Source organism: Cucumis melo, chromosome 1, assembly GCF_025177605.1.
Source record: "Cucumis melo cultivar AY chromosome 1, USDA_Cmelo_AY_1.0, whole genome shotgun sequence".
In the NCBI taxonomy this organism is placed as follows: Eukaryota; Viridiplantae; Streptophyta; class Magnoliopsida; order Cucurbitales; family Cucurbitaceae; genus Cucumis; species Cucumis melo.
The window spans coordinates 33,052,430-33,071,241 of NC_066857.1; the positions used below are offsets into that span (position 1 = coordinate 33,052,430).

Sequence of the window (18,812 nt, forward strand, 5' to 3'; positions counted from 1 at the left end):
TTTAACTCCCAGAATATATTCATTAAGCATAGAGGAGTACGCACTAGAAGAAATTTGGCCTTTAATGTCGGTTTAAAACCGACATTAAAGGGCTTTAATGTCACTTGGCAACCGACATCTTTGCGAGCGTTATTAAAGGCCTTTAATGTCGGTTGGGCTTTAATGTCGGTTTAAAAACGACATTAAAGGCACCTTTAATGTCGGTTTAAAAACGACATTAAAGGCCTTTAATGTCAGTTTTCAACCGACATCTTTGATAGTGTTATTGAAGCCCTTTAATGTCGGTTGAGCTTTAATGTCGGTTTTAAACCGACATCTTTGATAGTGTTATTGAAGCCCTTTAATGTCGATTGGGCTATGATGTCGTTTTAAAACCGACATTAAAGACTTGTTGTCCATTTTTAGAAATTTATATTTATTTAATTCTTGTATTATTGTCCATTTTTTATAAACCAACATTGAATCCATATAGATAAATATTTTTTCTCGCTCCAACGAATCAATAAATATTATTTTAGAAACTATAATATTTATCTTTTACATTTGTATACACAAAATGAAAACTTAATATTGTGTTTATATTCTACAACAGTATATGAAAAAAGATCCTAATACAAGACGTAAATAAGAAAAATTCTAAACGTCTTTTCAATCTTCAACCTTCAATGATCGTCTGGCTATCTACACAATTGCTCAGCTTTCAACCCCATATAACTTCAATCATTCTACAAACAATACCAAAACAAAGCTAAACGTGAGGTATTTAAACATTGAGGTAGAATATATGCATTTAATAAGTAGTTAAATTCACTTATTAATCACATCAAAATAACGAGATTAGGTAGAAAAAAGAACTCGAAATATAACGTGATCCTATATATGTAACTCCAAAAGTCCAAAATGAACATAGAAATTAAAAGGAGGAAAGTGAAAGAAAAATGGTACCTCAGAGACGAGAGTGTTGTAAGAAGCCCGAGTGGTAGAGAATGAAGAAAAGAGAAGAGCAGGGTTGTTCCTTTGAACTAATTTGAAGTTGGGACAAAATCTGAGTCCACCCATCTTCCTCCACAAAATATTCATCTTCTTTTCTAATATTTTCAATTTTTCAAAAAGGAAAAAAAATACAGAAATAAAAGTAAATCAGTATATAAAAAAAGAAACAATTCATCATACCAACTTAGTACTCCTTAGTATCACAATTATCCTTCAAAATAACTAATGACAACTTCTTTCTTCTAACGATGAAATTATGATATAGCTGAATCAATACAAGCTATAGTACGTATCTATGAACGTGAGGAGAAAAGATTTCTCAGTTGAAAGAGAGAAAGAGGAATATACCCGAAAGATAAAGAAGGAATTGGTGGTGTCATTCCGAAAATGGGCTGTTTATTATGAACCAAGTTTGGAACATCGCACTGTCCACGTTCAACCAAAGCCTTCTCATTTTCCTTTACCTAAAATTTTCAAAGTATATGAACATATTACATTCTTAGAGGCTATTCAACAATATTAAATTACTTTAATTAATTTATATACAACATATGCAAAATGAAACTTACATTCAAATCAAATTTGCTGAGAAATCCTCTTTTTATCCTCAACCAACACCTTAATCAGAGTCCAAAGTTTACTGTAAGGGGACCATTCTTTTCTTTTCCTCATTTAATACGATGTAATTCCAAACTAACACCATAGTGTTAAAATACTTCTTTTTTGCTTTGATTTTTCAGGTGTGAAATAATAAGCATAAGCAAACAAAAGCAATTGAGGGTTCCAAATCCAGCCAACAACTAGAACTTCATTTTATTTGGCACAATTAACAAACTAAGCATGTTTTCAGAACAGAAAGAAGTAAGAAACTCATTTTTATTATACATTCATATCGCTAAAAGTTATACTAATTACATAACTAAGTTTGAAAACAAGATCTCCCAGCTAAGCTTATAGATAGGGTAAATTTAGTTATATCAATACTTCAATTGATATTACTTTTCGCTTTCTTGGATTGTTACTCACAAATGTTCAACAGCAATACAAATTAAGAAAATTATTAGAAAGCTAAATTTCAAAAGAACATTTGAAAAGTTAGTTTGATAAAAATTCTATTTTTAGCTAATTTTTTCCCAACTGCCATGATTTAAGACATTCCAGTAACATCCTATATTAATTATTATTTTAAAAAAAAAAAACTATCCTTTAAAACAGATTACCAAAATTACTCAAAAATAGAAACTAAGAACCAAATAAAATCTAGAGACAAGAAAACCAATAAAAACAAAGAAGTATTTTCATCTTTACAATAAAACACAGCATATGCAAAATGAAACTTACATTCCCCAGTGACCTTTTTTCATCAGTGGTGCCTCCAAACTGTACTTTTCCATCCCCCACGTCTCCTTTGGACTTGTATTCAATCACTTTCGCATGCTTCTCATCAACATTTCCACCATTATCTTCTTCCTTCACTCGATCCTCAAACCGCTTCCGGTCCCTCCTTGCCCTACCGTTAAATATCCCGTTGACAATTCCTATGATACAGAAAAAAGTTAGTGTCGAATAAGACCAAACAAATTGTACACTTGAAGGGCAGTAGTTAGTGTTAAACATATCAACTTCAATATACACGGTTGAAGTTTGCATATGTTTTAAGTAACTTCATCTTTTCATCTTTTTCTACTTTTCACGTTTATTTAAAAACTTCATCTACCTATATACCTGACGTAAAATTTCAAATTCCAACATATTAACTCCAAACTTATCAACTCTTCGGTGGACCAATAGATCATAATGTGTCTATAATTACTATTGTAATTCTGAGAAAGTAGATAGTTTAACGTTTATAGAAGACGTACCAATTGCAATGGACGAGGCAATGGCTGGCTTCCATTCATCCGAAAGGTCCGCTGAGAAGGCAAGAGCAAAAGCAACTGAAACTGCTCGAGATGCCTGTGCTGCTGCTGCAATGGCCTCACCTAGACCAACAAAGGCTGCTGCACGTGAAGCTGACTGGCCAAGCGCAAATAAACCCACCCTCTTAAAGCTCAAACCAGAAACTCTAAGAACAATAGCTTGGCCTGACTTTCCACAGAAATCTTCCTCTGAAGAAGCTTCGGCCAACAATCCACCCAAGAGTGCATCCAACTTTTGCAAAAGTGGATTGGTGAAGTTGTTGTTGTCATCCTTGACCACATCTTTCTCTGTGACACCCACAGCAAGCAAGTCTCCATTCCATTCCAAGACATCAGTGTCTTTTGCAGCAAAAGTTATCTTTGGGACATTTTATGAAACAGGTAATTAACATAACAATATTAGTACTTCATGCATGGCAAGGAAAAAAGAAAAAATGCAGTTCCATTTGTGATTTAAGATGAGTTTGGAGATGACACTTCACACTTGTGTAGAGTATGCAAAGAATTTTTAACACTAACTACGGCCCTTCAAGTGTACAATTTGTTTGGTCTTATTTGACACTAACTTTTTTCTGTATCATAGGAATTGTCAACGGGATATTTGACGACAATAGATATAGATCAAACCCCAAAGCAACTGTACTTCAATCTGTGGATGTTCTTGGTCTTGGATCTGGAGCTGCTATGATAAAAAGGCTGAAATATGCACAATATGTCAGTTCCGGGATAGTGTTTGTAAGAGAACTTGTAAATTCACCAGCAAATATACTTACACCAGGTCTGCTCCTTTCTATATTTTATTGTGTTTATCTATCATTTACTTTCTTGGTAGTGCCTAGTGGTCAATGGTATCAACAAAACTTTTAAGTTTTGCATTTTTGCATTTGTACCATTGAACTACTATTGAGTTTCAACTTAGCTTGTCACCTTACATGGCACTGATTTTAAGAAATCTCCTCCGCTCCTTTTTCTCGTCCATCTTAGATGAAGAATATAAATATTAACCAAAACCTTTCATTTCAATAACAAAAGAAATAAATAATACAATGATACAATATGTTTCCTATGTTAAAACCAACATTCCTTAGGAGTTTGCATCTTTTGAACAACCTATATTCACAAAAATAATACTAAAAAACCAAACAAAACGCTCACTCAATGTATAAGAAAAAGAGACTTTTATGAGACATTTCATCAAGCATCTTATGAGCATAAACTAATAACTCAAGAATGCATCTTCCTCATCTTTTCACATAGCACAAGGTGAAATCTAAATTCCACTAGCAAATGAATAATGTATACATGGTTATACCTAAAGGTTGGCATTTTACCTAAATATATATACAAGAACACTATGAATTGTATATGGCTCATTTTACCTAAATATCTTTTCACATGTTAGAAGTGAAAACTCAAAGAATCTTCTATCAAAATATTTTTCAAGAGAACGTAGAATTTAAACTGGAGCAAATAAGAAAAAAATTTCTAAGAAGTTACCAAAAGATTCTTCAACAATGGAGTTTGGAGTAAATGATAGGCATCTTCACAATAGTTAAGCAAATGTTGCTCTTATCATCGTCGAGAAGCACAATAAAACACGACACATTTGTTCTATCATAGTGATTTTAGTAGGAGATGATGGAAATTCCTTCTGAAGAAAGTTCTTATATGTTGAATTTATGAACAGAAAGGCAAAAGAACAAAAGTCCAAACTTTTGTGTGGCCATAGTTTAAGAAAGAACAGGAAGAGTCTTTGAATAAATGGAATAAAAGCATTCCAATGGTTGGATTAAAACTAGAGGACCTCCCAAATATCCAATGGCAAGAAAAAAGAAAGGAAAGAAGTGGCCAACCTTGTGAAATTCCAGACATTTTTTCAGGGTGTTCTCCCTCTAATTCTACTACTAATCATTCTAGTTTAAGGACTAACTTAGAAAAAAAAAAGATTCTTTGTCCCCCTTGTGCATGGTGCAAACTAATGAATCATGCGGCATACCAATAACTTCAGATACTACGTTTTGGCTACAAATCCAATGCCCCAATTTGTTCCTTTCCCTATAAAGTTACTTCAACTTCAATATTCCACATCTTATTCCAAGAAAGAGTAACATAAGCTCCAGAAGTCCCCATTATTTAAAAGAAAAGATTCTAAAATTTCCTAATATCATCCTTTCCTTCTAAGACGTCATAATATCTGAAGACCCAAAAGGACATAGAGGTATTCATGATTCCAAATTAAGGCTGGAACAGAAATCATACTGGAGAAGAAATAATAAAGAAAATCACCTGTGAATCATCAGACTCAGAAGTCAGTAATTACACAGAAGAAAGACAATCAACTTCTCGATTACAGAAAACCCATAGACGATAAACTATGGCAAGGCGGGGAGTTATGAAGAATGTGAAAGAAAAGTCGTGAGCATCAGAGGCGAAATACAAATAGGAAAGAATGAGCTTGAAATACAACAACTGGGAAGGACTTCTCAAAGCGCAAAAAAAATTTAAATAAAATAAAAATAAAAAAAGAGAGGAGGAGAGGAGGAGAGGAGGAGAATTTAGGGTTAGAAGATTTCAAAGTTATAAGGAGGAAGAAGAAAGGAGGAGAATTTATATATAAACTTTTAAGGAAAAAGAAAAGGTAAAGTAAGAGAGAGAAAACTTGATTTTTTACCAAATTAAAAAAATAAAAAAAAATTACAAAGGGGCTTTAATGTCGGTTTTCAAAATGCGGACGTTTAATGTCGGTTTTAAACCGACATTAAAGAAGGATCTTTAATGTCGGTTTAAAACCGACATTAAACGTCCGCATTTTGAAAACCGACATTAAAGCCCATTTTGCATTTTTTTCCACCCGACATTAAAGGCTAGATTTCTTGTAGTGACGAGAGTTTAGGGCAAGAAAAAAAAGCCCAAAAGCATTTATATATTACAAAAAGCTTCATATTGATTGCAACTAAAAACAGTAAGGGAAAAAATAGTAACCAAATAAATAGTAATATGGTTGTCATAAAAAATTTGTTAAGTTTTTCTATTTATAATTTTCATATATGGAAATTAAACAAGCATATATAGAGAGTTTCTGATAATCAAAAAATTCAAAACACCCCCACATCATTTGGCATTTTTGCTCATCATCATCATCATCTGTGAAACAAGCTTGTGGCTTGCAACTTTAATTAAGACAGTACTTAATTAATTAACCATGGCAATGCCAAGAGGCAGCTTTAAGCTCTTTCAAACTCTTTGCTTGGTGTTTGCTTGGAAATATTGTTGTGCACAAGTAGGTGCCACTTTTAGCGATACTACTGGTGTTGTAAATGCCGGCCTCAATCATCAATTTTCATTTCGTGCATTCGGATGGCCTCATATTGGAACTCCGAATGTCGATGGTAGCATCATATCAACTGTAAAAAAACAAATACGTGCAGAAGCACCAGTAGGGATTGCTCCTGTTGGACTTGAAACTCCAATCAACAAAAAGGATAAAGTTCAATCTGATAATTTTGATATTATTAAGCAGATCAAAGGCGGCGGTGCTGTTTCTAATGATCATGAAAGTAAAGTGAACAGTGGTGAGAATATTGCATTTTCCCATGTTGGAAAAGTTAGTGTAAAGAGCAAAAATAGTGTTGCTGGTTCAAGTGGTGGTAAAATTAATGGTGTGATGAGCAAGATTAATAACAAAGGTTTGTCTTTGGGTTTTGGTGTTGAAATTAAAAAGGACTATGTGGCATCTCTTGGTGTCAAAGCTCACAAGGGAAACGCATCTCCTGGTGTCAAAGCTCACAAGGGAAAGGTTAATGTTGGTGTTTCTCATGGTGGTAATATTAGTATAAACAAGAGAGGTAGTGTTGTCTTCTAAGGGTGCCAAATTTGGTTTGGAGAGTAAGGCCAATGTTGTTTTTTCTCATGGCCTTGGAGTTCATGGTACGATTTAACCTCACAATATATTTTGTCAAGGCGATTGAATGAATAAACATATTAATTTTATTTCATGTCCATATTATAATGTTTCAACCTACTTACCTTCAGCTCAAAATCTTTTGCATTTATATCTCTTTATTGAATTGTGGATTGAATGAACAAATACTTCTTCGATATATATTTAATAAATATCCTAATAAATCAATTTCACAGAATATTTAGGGCGTTGAACTTTTTAGAATATCGAAATTCAACCGGTCGGGTTTATTGGCGATCTTATGGCTTAAAATAAACTAAATGAAAAATAGGTGAAAAGGAGAAGAAAAAAGAAAAAAAGAACAACAAAACAAAACAAAAGAAGAAGAGAAGAATTAATGGAAAAAGAAAGAAAGAAGCAGATGAGAATTTTGTATAATTCCCAAAGAACATATTTTCTCATGAATAATAAATATTTCACACCATTGCGAAATAAAAATAGTACAAACAGGAAGTTGGAGAACAAAAGAGGAAGAAGCGGAAAGGAAAAAGCTCTTCTCCAGCTATAGTCTACGCGGGACTATAGCTGGAGAAGAGCTTTTGATCTATGGCATTTAATTTCTCAGTACAAGCCATCTAATTGATATTAATTTGAGCTATTTTCAAATATTGCAAAACTGTATCGGTATTCATGTTTTCTATTTAATTTCTTTTGTTGAATTGATTGTTGTCTTTTGCTGGGTTAATTGCCCGTTTAAGTTAGCATGCTAATAAAAATTCAAATATTGAAAGGTTAAGATATATGCAGAGCTAAAAAAAGAGTACCATGGGACATCATAGACATAGGTTGGCGTGCCCTTAGATATAAAACATATCATAGGACTAATTGCTTACTCATCTAAAAGAACTTTGACACCTGACTGGATAGGAGTTTCTTCTCGATCGAAAGGATAGCGATACGATTGTACTAATCTTTATCTATGCAGTGGTTTGATTCATGTTAGATCACGTAAATATCTTTGTGAATTCTTTTTCTAACAATTTATTAATTCTAACAAATATGCATGAATGCTCCTTTTGAATTGTCTCCTAACCCATTGATAAAAGATTAGTCCAAGAGTTCACTTTGATAAAATCGAAAGCTTAAAAATAAAATATAATCACTTTTTTTTTTATCCCTGATACATTTGAAAAAATTTCCCACACTTTTGGGAATGATTATACGATGGTTTGTAATATTGTTCAATAAATATATATATGCTGCAAATAGTGTTATTTGAATTTGTTCAGTTGGGTTGATTGATCGAATCATGCATCGATCTTTCGAGATGTATAGTTATATTATTTTCTTATCTAAATAATAATATTCTATATATATATATGCTTGGAATGGACAAACTTTTATCGGCTATTTTGATCAAACCCCAACAGGTTTAGCTTGCCATAACTTAAACATCGAACACATGTAATATGTTCTTTGTTAGATATTGTCGTAGTTACACAGTGCCATGAACTCCAAGACCATGAGAAACCAAAACATTGGCATTGCCCTCCAAACCAAATTTGGCACCCTTAGACGACAATACTACCTCTCTTAATTTCTAGCTTTCCTCTGTATTTTTCATTATGAGTTCAACTGGAACTTGTATTAATCATTCTTCATCAATCTGGAGGATGATTATCGGCTAAGGTAAGTAGTTATTCTAGAATTGAGTAGTGCTTTTTTTTTTTTTAGCTTTTATTAAAATATCGTAAAAAAAAAAAGAAATATTTAGAAATTTATGTTAGTTTTAAAAATATTTATTATAATATCTTAGTTTTAATAGTTTTAAAAATATTTTGTATTCTCTCTACACTTTCTCTCTCCAATGTCTTGGGTTGATCCTAAGACATTGCCTCTTTTTATATTTTATTTTAAATATATTTTCACAAATTTAGTTAGTGCCTTTCTTCTTACTTTTTTTTGAACAAGAAACGGTGGGTTAGTAGGTGCACCCGGGCATCTCCACTAGGTGGACACCCCCTTAGCACCATCATCATACCCGCTTCATTAATAATATAGCAATTACAGTACACGGAAGCAGGAGAGCCCAAAACGAAAGACAAAGGGCTTGAGAACAGCCCCAGAAAAAACAAAGTGCAGACAGAGAGCAAAGTAAAAAGCTAACTAAAAGCATTAAGGTCTAGGGCTATGGAAGAAGCTTGATAATTTGTAAATAGTGAAGATCTACTGGTCCACAGTCCTGCAAGAGCTTTTATATCTTCCCATAAATCAGCAACTGTTTTTTCTTTCCCATTGAAGATACGGGCATTCCTCTCCAACCATATGTTCCAAAGGGCAGAGGCATAGGTATTGAAGAGAATGATATTCTTTTTGGTTTTCTGTTTCCAGCTGCACATGGTAATACATAGATCCTTTGGACTGAGACAGTTTACATTGCTGTTTAAGTGTGATGATATTAATTTCCAGATGGACTTTCTTCTTACTTGGTCTCTCCCTAGTTTGATCTTGCTTTTTTAATATTTTTGTGAAAATTTAAATTTGGTTATTGTCTTGCTCCTTCAAATATGAGAAGGAGAAATTTGTATGGATATTTTTAAATAATCAGAGATTTTTGCCTTTTAAATCAAATCATATTAAAATTTCAATTCTTTTATAGATTATATATTTGATCTTCTATTCACTTGTCACTAATTTTATGAAAACGTATAATTGTATGAAAATTTATAATTGTATGTTTTGTGAAAATTTAAATTTGGTTACTGTCTTCCTCTTTCAAATAAGAGAAATTTGAATGAATGTTTTTAAATAATTAGAGATTTTTGTCCTTTAAATCAAACCATATTGAAATTTCAATTCTTTTATAGATAATGTATTTATCTTCCATTTATTTGTCACTAATTTTATGAAAATCTATAATTGTATGAAAATTTATAATTGTATGTTTTTAATTATTAAAAATATGATTGTTCAACCATTTTTTAATAATGATCCGTAATTGAAATATCTTTAAAGAAAAATAATTCTAGATAATTTATATTTTCTCTACTTATACATGCAGATAAAAGAAAAATAATAATAACTATTATTTTCTTATAGAAAGTGGTAAAAGGAATAATAATAATAATTTTTGTTTTATGTTTTTAATAATTTATACCAAAATTTCTCATTATATTATATATATATTTTTTCGTAGTTCAGTCGGGTTGGATTAATCAATTTGAGGAAAAAGGTATAATCATTATTCAATTTGTAAGTTTCCTTTCATCTAATTATATTGATCTATGATGTTATGATAGAAAAGTTATTAATTAGAAGCACATTATTAGTAAATCTATGGTTTCATTTTGTTATTAATTAGAAGCACATTATTAGTAAACATGGTTTGACCCAGTTTTCTAATCATTTTTCCCCTAAAACCTCATCCTAAATATACAAGATATTAGGATAAATGTAGGGTTTGGTTCAAGGATATGATAAATGGGGGATTATGATTATCCTAATCCCCAAATAACTCTATCTTCTCCTCTCTTTTTCTTTCTTACAACCCTACATTACCCTGCCCAAATAACCCAATTCAAATTCTATTATTGTTTTTTAAATTACTACAATCATAACCCTTCCCCAAACACATATTATAATAACCATACTATCATAATCCCTTCCCCAAATACATACTATCACAACACTATCTTTCATATTTCTTCCCCCAAATACATATTACCATAACACTACCAATAATAGCATTTCCCCTAAACACATATTATCATAACACTAGGATTATCATAATCTTAGGATTATTATAATCCTTTTCCCCCATAACTCTTTCCCTCCACCCAACGCACCCTAAGACCCCCATAACTCTTTCCCTCCACCCAACGCACCCTAAGAGTTAGGGTTTAGGGTTTAGGGTCTAGGGTCTAGGACCTAGGGTCTAGGGTCTAGGGTCTAAGACCTAGGGTCTAGGGTTTATCATAACCCTTGGACCAAACACGGTTTGGGCATGTATATTAAAAAAACATATAAATATTAGAAAGAGACCATAATATTAAGTCAAGTTTAAAAACTAGATCTATATAACTATAAAAAAATCTCAAAGATCGGACTTTTAAATTGAAGATAAATTAAATCTTTATGCAAAGCATTGAAGCGAGATGCTCGTAAAATTGATGGTTCATTGATACTTCTTTAAATATGGGCTTGGGAAAAATTTCCCACAATAGCTCCACAACTTAGACATGCAAACGATCATCTACTACCTAAACGAGCAGACGGTTCCCAGTATGCTATTTATTTTAGATCAAATAATAGTTTAATACTAGATTTGAGATATAATTAATTCAAAATCTAAAATATTAGTTTATTAATACAGATAGAGAGATCAATTTTATGTAACAAGATCAGCTACTCATGTAGTTAGTCAATATAGATACATGTTCGACCTTTTCCAGCGTGATCGGTATGTCAATAATGAAATTTCAATTTATTTATACATTAGTATAAATACATTTATTTATTTTTAATGTAATGTATGATGCTTCAGATTTTTTGGGAGCGTTACAAAAATGTAATTGATAATTTATCAAATTTTTGTAAGAACAGTCAAGATATATGGCGGACCATCAGTCCTCTCATATGTTTTCATATTGGTGAGTGGCATCATCCTGATACGATGCTCAGACAATTTAGTGTCTTAAACAAAATATCCCATATATCATAATGCAATACTGAGTCACTTTTGCATAAAATTGACTTGAGAGTTACAGATTGGTCAGATAAGGTTGCACATTTGGTAGTCTGATGACGATCTTGTAGAAGATTTATGGTGATCATAGGAGTTTCGATTCAGCAATTTGATATGGATGTGACACAAGAATACATCAATTGCCATTATACTACGAGGCTCTACATCACTTGACCAGGAGCAGTTGTGGGTCATATGTTACATATTTAAATATTGTATAATTACTTATATTGTTTACTCGATTAAATATTTCTAATTTCTTTTTACAATTCACAAAGATCGAACAACACAGGACTTCATGATGTTGCAGATGATCCACAATAAGTCCTTGATATCTATAATAATAATGAGAGACACATGGAGGAAATACATAATATATACGATCTACCTATTGTACCTCCACCAGTTCAAGGGGACGAGTCCGAGTGAAAGAAGCTGAACTCAATGAAGTTTACCATAATGTGGAAGAAGTGTCGACACAAACACAGAGCCAAACTGGTTATGGTAGTTTGATAATGATGATACGAACAATTGGAGTAGGATATTGTGATTCTGAGGTTGGTACAAGATATTATGATTCAAGGTTAGTCCATCGTTCTTTATACATAGATGCCAGTTCATGAAATTCTTATATGCATGGGCACGAATGTGCCTATGGAGAACATAACGAATATTTGTACTATGAAGAGCACTTGTAGAGGTAACAGATGGACAAGAGTAACAACAAGAACCAGAGAACCAAAAGGAGCCGAACAACATAGAGTTCAGAGTCGACGGCGACAATCGGCTCGAAATAGACGACATCTAGATTGTGGAACACATTGATTTATCTTTTATCTTTTAAATGACTGTAATTTGGTTATTAAAAAATATTTTAACTTAGATTTAAATTTTTTTAATTACGGGTTATTATTAAAAAACGATTCAAGAATCATGTTTTTTAATAATTAAAAAGACAAATATAATTTTTCATGAAATTAGTGACAAATGAAAGATAAAACATATAATCTATAAATGAATTAAAATTTCAATATGGTTTGATCTAATTATTTAATTATTTAAAAATATTTATCTTAATTTCTCATATTAGAAGTCAACAATAACAAAATTTAAATTTTCATAAATAAATATATATATATATATATATGTATATATATATATATATGTATATATATATATATATATATGTATATATATATATATATGTATATATATATATATATATATGTATATATATAAAAGACAAACGGAAGCAATGTCATTAGAGAGAGAAAGCATTGTCTTGGGTACAATTCAAGACATTAGAAAGAGAAAACATAGTCTTTGGTTGAACCCAAGACATTAAAGAGACCCAAGACATTGGAGAGAGAAAACATTATCTTGGATTCAACCTAAAATATTGGAGAGAGAAAGCATTATCTTGAGTCCAACCCAAGATATCCGAGAGAGAGAGAGCATCTTTGTTCATAGATATATAGTCATAGGATTTGTTAGGGCGGCAGAATAACCTATAAGACAATTAATCCCCGTTTCTTATTAATGCTTATCTTTAAAAGTTGCAACCAAACCCTGGGACTCGTTTCATTTTTACTCTTACACACTTGAGATTTATTTGTCCCATGGAAAACAATATAATACATGGAATGTTTTCTTTTTACTACTTATGATACAGATTTGCATTTGACCGTACAAAAAATCCACTAAAATTAACATCCATACACATTGAACTTCAAATGTTTAATGAAACGTCACATCCTGGAGACCGAAATGTTTTTGAAAATTCTTTTTCAAGCAATTGGAGTAATTTTAAAATTGTTAAAAATCACAATAATTATCATTTAACCAAATAACTTATAACATATATTTAACCACGCTAAAAATCAACTTTAACAAGTATAGAATTGCATATAAAAAAAATTAAACATCAATTAATTAATTTTGAATGAGTAAATAAGTGTTTCGAAGTAATTTTAAATATTATAAAATTAACTATTTTAAAATCACACCCAAAATGCAATTAAGAATTTATATGTTTAATTAATGTGTATAGGGCAAAATCAAAGAAAGAAAATTTTCCAACTTTATTGTTTAAAACAACTCATTAAGCCAAGTAAAACTAACCAAGGCAATCCATCATTGGCCACCATATATAATTTGGTTGTCTTACTAGTTGAACAGAATGATCAAAACTTGTTAAAATTTTCTAAATATAATTTTCCAATTAACAAAAACAAGCATATATATAGGGCCTTTGACATTCCAAAAAATTCAAAACGCCCTCACCCTTTGGCATTTCTGCTAATCATCATCTCTCCAACGTTAACTTGTACCCCCTTCAATTTTAAGACACTTAACTATGGCAACAACTCAAGGTTTTAAGCTTTTTCACATTTTGTTATTAGTGCTTGCTTGCCTTCGTTGTGTGAAGGTTGGCGCCACTTTCCACGATGTCACTGGCATACTCGGTCTTGGCATCAGCCATCGTTATTCCTTCCGCAATACAATAGGATCTAGCGGTGTTGGGATGTTCTCAAACACCGGTGGTAGCACCACATCGAGCGTTGTAGACACCGAGAGTCCTACACAAGCACCAACACCTGATATTGCCCCCGCTGGACTTGAAACTAATCCAGCAATAAAGAACAGTCATGATTTTATGGCTTTTGTTTCTAAGGATCATGATATTCATTGGAAGAGTGGTAGGAATATTGCTCTTTCTCGTGGTGGTATTGTTACAAATGGTGGTAAAATTGGAGTAAAGAGCAATAATAGCAATTTTGCTGTTTCTCATGGTCTTGAAACTTCATTGAGTAGAAATAACAAAGCTTTGTCTTTTGGTATAGAAATTGAGAAGAACAATGTTGCATCTCTTGGTCTCAAAGCTCACACGAGAAAGGTTCATGTTGGTGTTTCTCATGGTGGTAATATTAGTATAAAGAAGAGGGGTAGCATTGTTTCAAATGGTGAAAATTTTGGTTTTAAGAGTAAAACCAATGTTGTGGCTTCTCATGGTCTTGGAATTCAGGGTCCAATGTAACTTTGACAATTTACCAAACGGAAAGGGTTTTCATGTTTGCATTATACCATGCTAAAGCTACAAGTTTGGCGGAAATGACTTGTATATATAAATTTATACGATTTATAGAGTAGCCAATTCAAGTATAGTTTAGTGGATTGTGCATGCTTAAATTTATCATTCTAACAAGTTGATGTGATTTGAGTCATACTCCACTATTATTGAACTGACTAAAAAACGTATATTTTATTAATATACATCGAAAGTTTTCATTTCCATGTCATAAGTTTCTAGAATCTTTTGTGCATCTATTGAATCATTTGGTTGGTTGAAAGATTGCGAACCATCGATCTTTCAAATAGTTATCATTGTTTATCGCTTGAAATGGACAAACTTTTTATTACCCATTTGAAATCATACAAATTTGGTTTAGCATGTCATAACTTAAACATAGAAACATGCTATGCCCTTTAGTATATTGTCAAGTTACACAGTGCCATGAATTCCAAGACCATGGGAAACCAAAACATTGGCATTGCTCTTCAAACCAAATTTGGCACCCTTAGAAACAATACTACCTCTCTTGTTTATACTAATATTACCACCATGAGAAACACCAACATTGACCTTTCCCTCGTGCTTTGAGACCAACAGATGCAACATGGTCCTTTTTACTTTTAATACCAAAGGACAAACCTTTGCTATTAATCTTGCTATTTACGCCATTAATTTCACCACCACTTGAACCAGCAACACTACCTTTGCTCTTTACACTAACTTTTCCACCATTAGAAAATGCAATGTTGCTATCAGTACTCTTCAAATTTATTACACCTTTCATCTTCTTAAAATTTTGGGACCAGAAGACAAAACTTTGTCCCTTTTGTTGATTGCAGTTTGAAGCCCAACAGGAGCAATCCGTGCGGGTGCTTGATCTGCACGTATTTGTCTTTTTACGGTTGATGTGACGCTACCATCAAACATTTGGGGTTCCGATACAAGGCCATCCAAACGCGCACGAAATGAAAATTGATGTTTGAGGCCGACATCTACGCCCCCGGTGGCATCGTTAAAAGTGGCACTCACCTTTGCACAACACTACCAAACAAACACTAGGAAAAGGGTTTGAAACAGCTTAAAGCCTCTTGCCATTTCTTATTGTTAAGTGCCTTAAAGTTGTAGGGAACAAGTTGGTTTAACAGACACTGCCAAAAGTTGTGTAATATTTGTTTTTGGCTACCAACATTATAAACCAATTTGGAATCTGTTGGAAGTGTGATATGAACACCCCAAATAAATAATCAGAAATAAAATATTTGAGAGGAAACAAAAACTTATTTGAAGATCTTTTGTGTGTATTCAACTCACACTTTGATGATTTAGATTACAATATTTTAATCCTATTTATAAGATTGTCATGAGAATAACTCATATCACAATTAAATACAACAAACTAAATCCTACACTTAAATAATGTGAAACTCTTACTAAATTAATCCTAACATTTTTAACTCACATCCTTCTCTAACTTAAATAAATTAACTTACATATAACTTATTTATTTAAAACATGTTTAATTTTCAACATTCTCCCTTAAACATGTTTTTTTTTTTTTTGAAAAATCCAAGCAAAGTTCTTAAGTTGTTAAACACATTAACTTTGAGTGGCTTCGTGAAAATATTTGCAATTTGACTTCAGTTTTCACATATTCAACTTGAACCTCCTTCCTTGAAATGCTTCACCTCAATGTCAAGATAATATGACATCAGCCTTATATCTGTCATTTCAAATTCTTAGGTCATCGCCTTCTTGAGATCTTCAAACATACTTGCACAATTCTTGTAAAAATTAAGTCATCCATATACAAACAAACCACCAAAATATCTCCATGACCCTTAGCCTTAATATAAAGAGAATGTTCATAAGGACGCCTCAAATACCCATTGTCAAGGAAATATTTGTTGATTTTGCTATTCCACATTCTTGGTGCTTGTTTCAATTCGTATAATGTCTTCTTCAATTTTAGAACTTTATTCTCTTGGCCTTTCACATAATAACCAGGACATTATTTTAAGTAGACTTCTTCTTTTAGATATCCATTCAAAAATGCCGATTTGACATCCATCTCAAAGATCTTCCAATTATTTTGAGCAGCAAGACCAATTAACAATCTTGTGGTTGCCAAACGAACAACGGGAGCAAATACTTCATCATAATCAACGGCTTTTCTTTAAGAATATCCTTGTGCAACTAATCTTGCTTTATAGCTCTCTACTTCTCCCTTTTCATTTCTTTTTATCTTGAACACTCATTTGACACCTACTGCTTTCTTTCCATTTGGAAGAGTAGAAAGTTCCCACGTATCATTCTTTTTTATGGCTTTTATCTCTTCATCCATAGCAATCTTCCATTTTTTATTTTGCGAAGCTTCTTCAAAATTCAAAGGTTCATTGTCACCAAATAGACAAAAAAAAAAAAAGTAAGGTTATTAAAACTTTGACTTAACTCTTCAGCTTCATCATATATGTCTCATAAGTTTCTCATGCCATTAGACCCTTTACTTGAACTTGCAAATGATGAAGATATGCTTGTTGTGGAGTGATTGGCAATGTTGGTACTATTGATGGAGAAGCAATGTCACTAGGCTCATCATGATCGTCGGGAAAAAGCAAAAATTTGTAGTCTTCTGGTTCATCATTCCAATTCCATGTTTCTTCTTCATCAAACACAACATCTCTGCTTATGATCGTCTTCTTTGTAATAGGATTATAAAGTTTGTAGCCTTTTAAGCTTGCATTATAGCCAACAAAAACATATTTCTCACTTTTATCATCAAGCTTACTACGCTTTTGATCAGGTATATGCGCATAAGCCATGCATCCGAATACTCTCAAATGAGCAATGGATGGTTTTCTTCATGTCCATGCTTATTGAGGAGTTTTGTTTCATAAGTTCTAGTAGGGGAACGATTTGACAAGTAAACTGCACACTAAATAGCTTGTGCCAAAAATGCTTTTGGCAATTTCTTGCTCTTCAACATACTTCGAGCCATGTTAAGTATTGTTCGGTTCTTGTTCCTCTCAACCATACCATTTTATTGAGGAGTAAATGAAACTGCCATAGGTCGACGGATTCCATTTTCTGCGCAAAACGTTTTGAATTCATTTGAAGTGAATTCACCTCCCCTGTCTGATCTCAAAGCTTTAATGTAATAACTACTTTCTTTTTCAACAAGAGCTTTAAATCTCTTGAACATGCCAAATACTTCTGATTTCTCCCTAACAAAGTAAACCCAAGTTTTTCAACTGAAATCATCAATAAATAATAAAAAATAGTTATTCTTACCAAAAGAACTTGGTTTGATCAGTCCACAAAGATCAATGTGAACTAACTCCAATGGACTCCTTGCTCTCGAAGATGATTCTTGTGGAAAACTCTTTCTTGATTGTTTGCCACAAAGACAACCTTCACAAAATTGATCTGGATGTTTGACATATGGCAACCCTTTCATCATGTCCTTCCTGGCTAGTAATCTCAAGCAATCGAAGTTCAAATGCCCAAATCTCAAGTGTCAAATCCAGTTGGGATCTTTCAATCATGACTTTAAACATTTAGCAACATCAGTTGGAATGTTTAATAAAAATATTTTATTTTTCCTCATTTTCACTTTAGCAATCATTTTGTCATGATTATCTCTTATCAAAAGACTATAAACCTTCATCAAAATATTATAGCCTTTCTCTAAGAGTTGTCTTAAACTCAAAATGTTGTTCTTCATATTAGGCACATAATAAACATTAGAGATAAACTCATGCTTCACATTCTTCAAATTGATCAAAATTTTACATTTTCCTTTAACTGGAATTTTTGTGGCATTACCAAATACGATATCGCCACCAACAGATTCATCAAGCTCTACGAACATTGATTTACTTCCACACATGTGATTGCTTTGCACCACTATCGAGATACCATGCACTGTTTTCACATGTTTCCACACCTTTGCATGCTCGAAACAATGAGGAATAACCGCTTTCTTCATCTTTCTCAGCATAATTTGCATTTTCTTCAACTTTATTTCTGCATTTCAAAGAATAATGGCCGAATTTATAACAATTATAATATTCAAATTGTCTATTTTCATACCTCCTGTCATTATTTGATCTTTCTCTACTTGACCTCAAATAATGTTGTCTTCCTCGACCTCTTGATGAATTTGATTTAAATTACTCTCATCAA

General features: G+C 32.4%; 1 protein-coding gene and 1 long non-coding RNA gene across 3 annotated transcripts; both read right to left on the minus strand.

Moving 5' to 3' along the window:
• Positions 1–557: 557 nt before the first annotated feature.
• On the minus strand, positions 558–2,374 carry LOC127150197 (uncharacterized). Of its 2 annotated transcripts, none has more exons than XR_007822291.1 (4): positions 2,335–2,374; positions 1,342–1,457; positions 946–1,088; positions 558–725 (listed from the first exon to the last, which is right to left on the minus strand). It is a non-coding gene; the product is annotated as an uncharacterized LOC127150197 (long non-coding RNA). The 2 variants fall into 2 exon arrangements; XR_007822295.1 differs by lacking the exon at positions 2,335–2,374 and adding an exon at positions 1,563–1,681.
• Positions 2,375–2,417: 43 nt separating this feature from the next.
• On the minus strand, positions 2,418–4,321 carry LOC127148609 (leucine aminopeptidase 3, chloroplastic-like). Its single transcript, XM_051082701.1, has 4 exons — positions 3,479–4,321; positions 2,856–3,270; positions 2,483–2,531; positions 2,418–2,430 (listed from the first exon to the last, which is right to left on the minus strand). The coding sequence occupies exons 1-4, from the start codon at positions 3,491–3,493 to the stop codon at positions 2,418–2,420; spliced, it is 492 nt and encodes a 163-aa protein (XP_050938658.1). The 5' UTR covers positions 3,494–4,321.
• Positions 4,322–18,812: the final 14,491 nt, after the last annotated feature.